Here is an 8,461-nt window from a genome sequence, read left to right as displayed (position 1 = left end):
AAATGGAGCAGAAGAAGGTCATACAGCTAATATGTAAGGATTAAAAAAATCCTTACAATATAAGAAGCCACATTTGGCTCTCTTGTGACTTGCTGATTTTTTTATATAGTAGTTCCAGTCTACCAAGTTGGCGGCGCTGCTGTGCTATCTGACGTCATTTGTCTGTAAACAGCCAGAGGTCTATTACATACAGTTTCCTCTGTAGCAACATTCTAATGTGATACTTACAGCTATATATCGGCGCAAGCAACAGCGCAAATGTCGTTCGTTGGTTCCAGTTCCAGTTCCAGCGTCAGCCAAAATCCGGATTCCACGATTCAATCCAAACCGAGCCCATAACGACGTCATCGGCTAGCAACACTGGAAAGGAAAGTAGTGGTCCCAGTGGAAAGTTCGCACATAACGCAGGGATTTTGTTTCCACTCCCGATCAAAGGTGGTTTCTGCATACAGATTTTGCTGCGTAGGGTTTTCGCGAATAAGAAGAATCCCCATGGTCTTAGAAACGTTAGCGTTGTTATGACTGCATCCCCGAGGTCATGAGTCTTGAGGATCCTTTCCCTGCTGTTAAAGAGTGAGTACAACTGGGAACACTTCACGCATCTTGTCCCACATTACACGGGTCGCAGAAGCACAACAGTATTTTAATTTGTGCATGACAGGTAACTGGCTCTTGACTATAGATTTCAATGCTGTTGTGTTTGCAAGGGACAGTCCGTGTACGGATGTCAGCCTTGAGCAATAATGCAATTCTTGCTCATTGGCTTGCTTGACATCAGTTTTGCCTGTGTTTATGCTTTTTTACATAGCAATAATGAAACCATTTTACGTTACTCAGTGTTGACTGGAAGCACGGATGGGCACTTAATGTCTTGTCCAGTTCGTGAGCCCTGGATGCAAAGATTTGCGTGGGCTTTTCATCCCGGGAGGTGTTGAACTCCGCAGGGGTGTGTAACATTCGTATCTGCTGGCTTTGCGGGCTTTTTGTGGCGCGCGTTTGGTGGGCGAGGGGTGTGCGTGTGGTGATGACGGGAAAATCCCTGCTGGAATGTGTCTACCTCTCAGCAAGCACTTCCCAACTGGCGATACATTATCTGAGTCAATTGTTTACCAGTGGCAAGTAGCGTGTGTAAGATATGGCTAAGAATGTTATCAAGACGACAAACAGCGGAGCACTTTCGAGTATGACTTCTGAGGTGGCATTTTGCGTCCATTATGGATTCCTTTGGCGCATGTGCTAATAAAATTAATGGAGGTTGGGTGAGCCCTTCAAAACGGCTACTGCATGTTTCACCGTTGCATAATTGTGCTCTAAGAGCGAGTACAGCATACAAGTAAGTGAGTAGTTACGTGTGTGTGAATACATTCCTCAACTATTAGCGTTTCTTTTATGTTTTTTTCTTCTCCCACTTACATTCCTTCCAGTGAAATTGTCAAAGCTATAGCCAAAAACAAGCAGCTTTTTGAAAGGTGGAATCAGTATCAGGATCCATCTGCATTGCCCTGCAAAGAAGAGCTTGACTGGACCACAAACGAGCTCCGAAATGGACTTCGCAGTGTAGAGTGGGACTTGGAAGACTTGGAAGAAACAGTTGGTATCCTTTGAAGTTTGATTGCTCCAGTGTTCTTGTTTCGTTTCTGTTTTTCGGCTTTCTTCAACCCTACACCAACCAGGGGTTCCTATTCTCGTCAAAGTAATCGACCTCAATTACTTTGTGTTTCGATTGTCACTGGTCATGACATGAAGAAGGCATGAAGAACAGTGACTAGCGTCACACATCCTCAACCAATTCGCTGCGGGATGGACCTAAAGGGGGCGACACTGTCACCATTCTAGTGTGGATAACACGTGGGCCAATGTTCGTGGTTGATGGTTCTTTTCCGTAATCCACCGGAATATCACTTGTGCCGCGATGGTACAATACTGTTTGGTTCCCCAATGCTGCATCTACTGCACTGAACCCGGAATAAACGTGTAAAAGCAGACAACACATCCGCACTGGGGTAGTTCTCTGCTCTCTGCAGCGCGCCGACACCATTCGATCTCTGAGCGAAGAGTCGACCACTTGATTCTTCGCTCTTCACGCATTATCTACTTTATCAGGAAGATTGCAGGATCAAGAGCTCCAGTATTGGTTGAGGGCACGTAACATTAATTTGTTCTTCATGTAACGACCAATGACAGGCGAGACACAAAGTAATCGAGGCCGATTACTTTGACGAAAATAGGGCCCCTGTCTCACTTGTGTTACAGTGTGGACTTACACACTACTTGACATGCACATTGACAGTGCACATCTGGAACTTACTCATGTGCTTTCTTGTGTTACACACGACATAGAATTTCAAGTGCAGTAGAACATCGGTACACCAAACCTGCATGTAGGGAAGGCATGGATATAATGAAGAAAACCTATGGCTTTAATTTTGGCTATCTGCACCTACATAATTTCTTCTCCCTATAGTAAACATGGTTACAATCAATAGTGCAGTAATGCAATATAGTACAGCAAAATTTTCAAATTCATGACTATATCCACCACAAAAAAAAAACTATTCTACAACATTTTACCCACAATAAATTCTAGTTTGGAGAGCATTAGGGTGTGAGTATTGTGCTTTGGGACGCGAACACAATTGGCTGTTTTTAGAAAGCACACTGTAGGTCATAAATGTTGTGGACTTCTTTGTTGTTGTTGTCAAGTTCTTTTAACAAATTTGTCAGTGAACTCTGACACAAAGAGACTGTACAGGATAAGAATCTCACATAGTCAACGAAAAAGAAAAAGTCTCAAGTTTTGTTCAAGTTTGGTCACAAAACCAATGGCAATGCCTGGTTTGGGTTCACTGGGTTGGCATCGTATTTGACCTTAATGCCATGCAGCCATTGTTGAGAAAAATCCGAGGAAGTTCAGGATTGATGACAAAGAAATAAAGAGTCGAAAAGCCTTCATTGAGCAATCCAAGGATGAAGTCAAGGTAAGCCACTGTAGCCAAGCTAAGCCAGTTAGGGAATAATAGAGCAGGTGACGGTTCCATCTGCAAATGTTTATGGTATGGTGGGTGAACGGAGAACTGGGGTAATAGTAAATTTCCCATTGAAACTAACGCTTTAATACCACAAAATGTCAGTCATTCCTTACATTAGTTATGCTCCATTGTGTATGCCTACATTAAGTCTTCCTTGCAGACTATAAAGGAAGCTGTTTTTGAAAGCAAGTTGAAGAACAAGAAAATAAGGCCTTCAAGCATGGTGAGCATTAGATGGCTGTAGAGGTTAAGGAGTCGTAGTATGGAGTTTGATCTTCTCTGGAAAGCAGTGCCCCTGATTCCTCGAAAGTTTGGTGGACATGGAGTGGTCCCTGGGAGACTGTATTACGACACCTTTAGTGCATTATTAATAACCTTAATTGTTTTCAAGGCATGCAGAGTACAAACTAAGTGGTACTTGAGTGCACAAGAAAGGACAGACTACTTCTACCGGCAAGGAAACGTCTTCGTTGTCACTGCAACAGTTTTTAGCTTCATGGTCTAAAATCAGCAAAAATCTGCTGTATTCCGCAGTAGCAAGTTTTAGTATACTGTAGAAGTGCTTTTCTTTTTCCACACAAAATTATTTTTCGCTTTTCTTCAAAATTGCAAATTTAAGTTCCTACGAAAAACTATGGTAATACAGTGCGGAAAGAGTTTGGCACTAAGGCATGATCGTAATGGCAATAACGCAATAATAATAATAAGGCACACTAATGGCAATAAGACAATGGTAAACAAGTGAAAAGTATCTACAGGTTTATTACTACCACTAAAGTGAATACTTATGTGACTCATGTCATATGAATGTCACTTGGCAGTATGATGATAGCTTTGACACATTGCTTTCCTATATTTTGGGTAGGAACTAATATATTCTGCAGGCTCAAAACACGGTTTACCACTCAGTTCCAGCTTCATACACCATTTAGTTGCATGCAGACAAACAATGAATATTTTGTGTCTGCAAAGACACAGCAATATCACAAATTCTCTGCATTTTGCCACATTCATGGCTGCAGTGGAATAAAAGATGGCCTTTGTCTGCGAAAAAAAAAAAAAGAAAGAGCAAAGAGAAGACATAATACAAAACTAACTGAAATGTTGTGACGGTGTAACATGCAAATTTGTAACATCAAATAATTTTTATGCATTATCGTCTTTATGAAAATGTTCGCAAAGCAATGCACTGTCAAGGCTACAGGTTTTTGAATTCAGTTTCCCATGCAACGTGAGCACTGCTCTGTGGTTGCAAAAGATTTGAGGAATTAGGGACCATATTTTAGGGCCTGGAGAGGTGTGACTACTTTTTACAACATCTACACCTAATACTGGCAATTCTTGAGACCATCATTTAGAGGGGTGTGTTGGTGGCAGCACCTCCAAAGATATGTGTACAGTTTTGCTTCTTACACCACCTAGGAGCTGTTCAACTCTTCTCGCACGGCAAAGTATACCAGCCTAAAAAATGAAGTGGAAAGTCCTGTACGGCGGTTAATGGGTGACACACAGAAGCAGCAACAGGTACACCATTTTGCTCCTTTCAGCAGTATTCTACAACTGAAATGCCAAAATCAGTACTGGTGCACTCATGCATGTCAACATTTTTCTTTGACTAGATTTAATCAGAGATTAGAGAGTAGCTACATGTACGTAATGATGCAATATTGTGGAGCACCTGCTGGGTACTAGTAGAAGTCGTATTTCCGTAATGATGTTTCTAAAACCAAAATGGAAACAACAATGGTGGTAACAGAATCTTTAACAGAAACAGATGTGACAGGTGTACCTGAAATGCATGACAGTGTGCAAGTTGAATGTAAATATGGACAAAGTTGAGAGTAAATACAAAGTATATATTACCAACCAAAATAGTACTCGCATTCAAGTGTTTGAAAGCTTTCTTTTTCATGGATGTGACCTGGATACGTGCTTGTGCCATCCTTGGCTGCATTTAATGTTGTATTATGCACTCGCTCTTCCGTATTTAGGAATTCCTTGCTGTTCAAGATGATGAACTTGAAGGAATACAAACTTCCGTGGGCAACTTGAAGGCAATGAGTAAACAGATTGGGAATGAACTGGATGAACAAGCTGTGATGCTGGACGAACTGGGTCAGGACATGGATCATACGGAGTCTAAAATGGATGGTGCGCTAAAAAAGATGGCAAAGGTGCTTCACATGTCTAATGGTAAGAGCTGATCGGGTGTGCGTAACAAAGCCAAGATTTTTCGCCTTTGTCGGGGGTGGAACCTTGAACTCGCAGCTTCCTGAGCACTGTGATTGCCTGAAAAAACCTGGGAACTTGTTCCCAGTTCAGGTGTGTACTGCTGTATGTGGAAGCTTCAGATTTCCTCGCTATCAGCTCCAACGCAGACTGAGCAGAATCAATAGAGTAAAACCCTCGGATAGTGATATCGCGTATAACGATATCCCTCGTAAAACGATGGTTCATGGTTTTACCGTCAAAATATACGTTGGTTCTATGGGGAAACGACCCGCGTATAGCAATGGAGACCGCGGTTCCAAGTATTCGTATAGCGATGTTGGACGCTGTCCCGTGCGCGTAACCACATGGCGATTTTCGCCGCGATAAGATACAGTAGAGTCTCGATGCGACGAATCTCACGAGGTAGCGGAAAAAATTCGTATCCTTCGAAATTCACATCAACAGAATTAAACCAAAATAAAAATTAAGGCAAGAAAATAGACAGCGACTATTCATTTTCCAATACTGTCAATGAAAGAAGTAGGTGGTAACGCTTTTATGTCTCCGTATTTGGCCATGCTGCTCAAATTCGCGAGATGATTCAAAAGGCCTAGCACGTGCTTTCCACCCGCGAGTCGCGCGACAGTGTTCTAAAGCGAGCTTCTCCTAGAGCACGCAAACGTTAGGTGAAGCCGACTTGCGGAATGGTGACGTGTAGTGTTGCCAGAAGTTGTCCTGCTATGTTGCCTGGTTCCCTCCACGAGTTCTGATTGCTGTTTTCGCAAGCCACTGCGATGTCACACAGCTTCGCATCTTTTTTTTTTTTTTTTTTTTCTTAGCATCTGTTTTTTTGTTTGTTTTTTTTGCTACACGCGGGGTGGCGTGCGACTCTTCCAGGACGCGCTAGTTAGGTCAGCCCTCGTTTAACAATGTACCCCGTATAACGATGGAATTCGCGATTACCGTCAATATCGTTATACGCGGGTTTCACTGTATAATGTTGCACATTTTAATGTTTCCATTCTTCCGCGACCTGTTTACATTTCATAGACTACCATCACTACTATTCCATGTTTTGCTTCCAGCAGTTTGGTGTCATTAATGTTATGCAATGTAACTTTATGGTAAGAATTGTTAAAGGACAATTTCCGTAATACGTATCTGAAAATTTTGGCATGGCCACAGTTCTTGCTTGTAATACCAGTAAAATCATATTTTTGGAGACATGGGGTGGATGCACTCCTAGTACTCTGAGAACTGTTGGTACAACAGTATGTGGGAACTGTAATCACTGCGTCATATATCCCAAAGTGAAACGGGTGGATAGCTTCTGTAAGTGTTATTTGAACCATGCCTGCCTCCTTCAGTGTAGTGTGGTTTTTTTAGTTGAAAAAAAGAAAACAAAACATAAATTGAAAGCTATATGGATCCGTAGATATTCTGAAGACGGTTGAAGACGTCATACTTGTCGAGGGAGTCAATCAGGCTTCGTACACAAGATAAAAACGAAACACTGATGGATAGCAGTCATTCTCGGGTTCCCCTGCACCATTGAGCACATAAGTCGTCACACCATTTTGGAGTACCAGGGTTGCTTGTCCTTTTTTTGTGACTAGTCTGTTAACTTATTTGCACAAACATGTGCACTGAGGCACGCAATCATTTGCCATGTTCTTCCCTCAGAACGTGCTGGTGATTTGAAATGAGTCTGGTGCTTTAGTACATCTTTTGAATAGCTGTGTCTATTGTAGCTAATAAAGGGGTTCAATTGTGTTCACTTGGTACAATGCATGCACTTACACCTCATGTGATTTTTATTTCAGATCGCAGGCAGTGGGTGGCCATAGGGGCACTTTCGGGAGTGATGGTCATTGTTGTTGCCCTCTTCTTTCTTGTGTAGAGATCTAGAGTCGCAAAGTGGGCACCCCAGAACAAAGTTTCTCCACTGGAACCGCAAAAGAAAAAAAAAAAGTCATAACTTGTTTTCCATTTTGTAAACAAATCATTCTGTTATTATGGTGATGTAAATATGACACTTCAGCATTATGTTTTGCGTCCATTTCCTCTTTCTCTGTACGTGCCATAAGATACCTTAAAGGGGTTGTGACACATCATCCCATGTTATGCCAAATAAACGTGACAGACAGTTATTTGCATCGATGTGAACCTGCATTCCGAGTTGTATAGCAAAACAGTCACGTCTCGCTTATCCGGAAAACTCGTTATGCGGACTACATTACCGGGAACGAACCTGCTACCATTGGATTTTGTCTCGGTTATCAGGAATTCGTTAACCGCATCCAGACAGCAAGTATGGGGACCAATCTTCCAGGACCTGGCTCATTCCGATACGCTTATCCGCAAAGGTGTCGACCTTTGTCGACTTGTCCTGGGCATGTGCTGTGTTCGCATTATTCCAGAAAAGGGTCACACATCACTGGAGCAATCTGTACTGTTTGACTCCCCTTTCTTTAGAGGTCACTCTGTTTTGGTGTGTGCGGGCACACGGTAGAGGTGGTAGACGATACACGGAAGGGGTGCCCTGTATCCACCGGGCACAAGAAATCTGCGTGGGAACCTCAATGTCCAGGCCGTCAGAGAGCATCGCTTGTCTCGTGCTCTGTGACAAAGACATTTGCAAAAAGACAAAAACGTGCACGGAACCAACAGTCTGAGACATTACCCTCCTTTGAACAGCAGGTGCCGTGGCTGTGACCAAATTCTGTCACAGACTACTAATTTCAAGCAGCCCACTTAGCATGAATTTTTGGAGTAACTATCTTTCCTTCTTTGTATAAAGAGGCATGCCAAATTTTTTGTGTTTCTCCGGAAGGCCTGTTGGTTTGCTTGCTTCGGCTATCCGGAAATTCGTTATCAGGTCAAAAAGTGACGGTTCCCGAGGTGTCCGGATAATTGAGACGTGACCGTAATAGACTCGTAGAAAATCGGCACAGTGAATACCGAAATTCGTTCAAGGGGATCTGAAACCATTTCCAAACTTTTGAAGAAGTCACTTCGTAAATATTTATCTTTGTGTACTGCACGTGCACACCAAAACGCTATGTGATACCGCGTTACAAAGTTAATGCAATCCGAAGGCTGCGCGCTGAGCCAGTTCATGTTGGAGAAAGGAAGCACATTCTTTTCCATTTCAACGGCGTAAGCTGCTGTAAAGTGGGAGACGGCCGCTGGACAGGCTTCGATATGGTGATCTTTGGGGA

The 8,461-nt window shown here is 42.7% G+C and overlaps 1 protein-coding gene across 2 annotated transcripts; it reads left to right on the top strand.

Moving 5' to 3' along the window:
* The first annotated feature begins 350 nt into the window (after positions 1-350).
* Positions 351-7,286, top strand: LOC135368415 (syntaxin-6-like). 2 transcript variants are annotated; one of them, XM_064601653.1, is made up of 7 exons: positions 351-573; positions 1,425-1,594; positions 2,884-2,978; positions 3,190-3,252; positions 4,452-4,553; positions 5,021-5,222; positions 7,064-7,286. In XM_064601653.1, exons 1-7 carry the CDS (start codon positions 539-541, stop codon positions 7,138-7,140), a joined length of 744 nt encoding a protein of 247 aa, XP_064457723.1. In that variant the 5' UTR covers positions 351-538; the 3' UTR covers positions 7,141-7,286. The 2 variants fall into 2 exon arrangements, with proteins under 2 accessions (XP_064457723.1, XP_064457722.1); XM_064601652.1 differs by lacking the exon at positions 351-573 and adding an exon at positions 718-1,333.
* The last annotated feature ends 1,175 nt before the right edge of the window (positions 7,287-8,461 follow it).

The sequence above is a fragment of the Ornithodoros turicata genome, chromosome 9 (genome assembly GCF_037126465.1).
Source record: "Ornithodoros turicata isolate Travis chromosome 9, ASM3712646v1, whole genome shotgun sequence".
In the NCBI taxonomy this organism is placed as follows: Eukaryota; Metazoa; Arthropoda; class Arachnida; order Ixodida; family Argasidae; genus Ornithodoros; species Ornithodoros turicata.
This window is presented reverse-complemented; position numbering and strand designations above follow the sequence as displayed.

Excerpts from the sequence above, each read along its gene's own strand:
- LOC135368415 (XM_064601652.1), top strand. The coding sequence starts at position 1,215 with ATGGATTCCTTTGGCGCATGTGCTAATAAAATTAATGGAGGTTGGGTG. Across the intron at positions 3,253-4,451 it reads AAATAAGGCCTTCAAGCATG|GAGCTGTTCAACTCTTCTCG; the intron begins GTGAGCATTAGA and ends TACACCACCTAG. Across the intron at positions 4,554-5,020 it reads ACACACAGAAGCAGCAACAG|GAATTCCTTGCTGTTCAAGA; the intron begins GTACACCATTTT and ends TTCCGTATTTAG.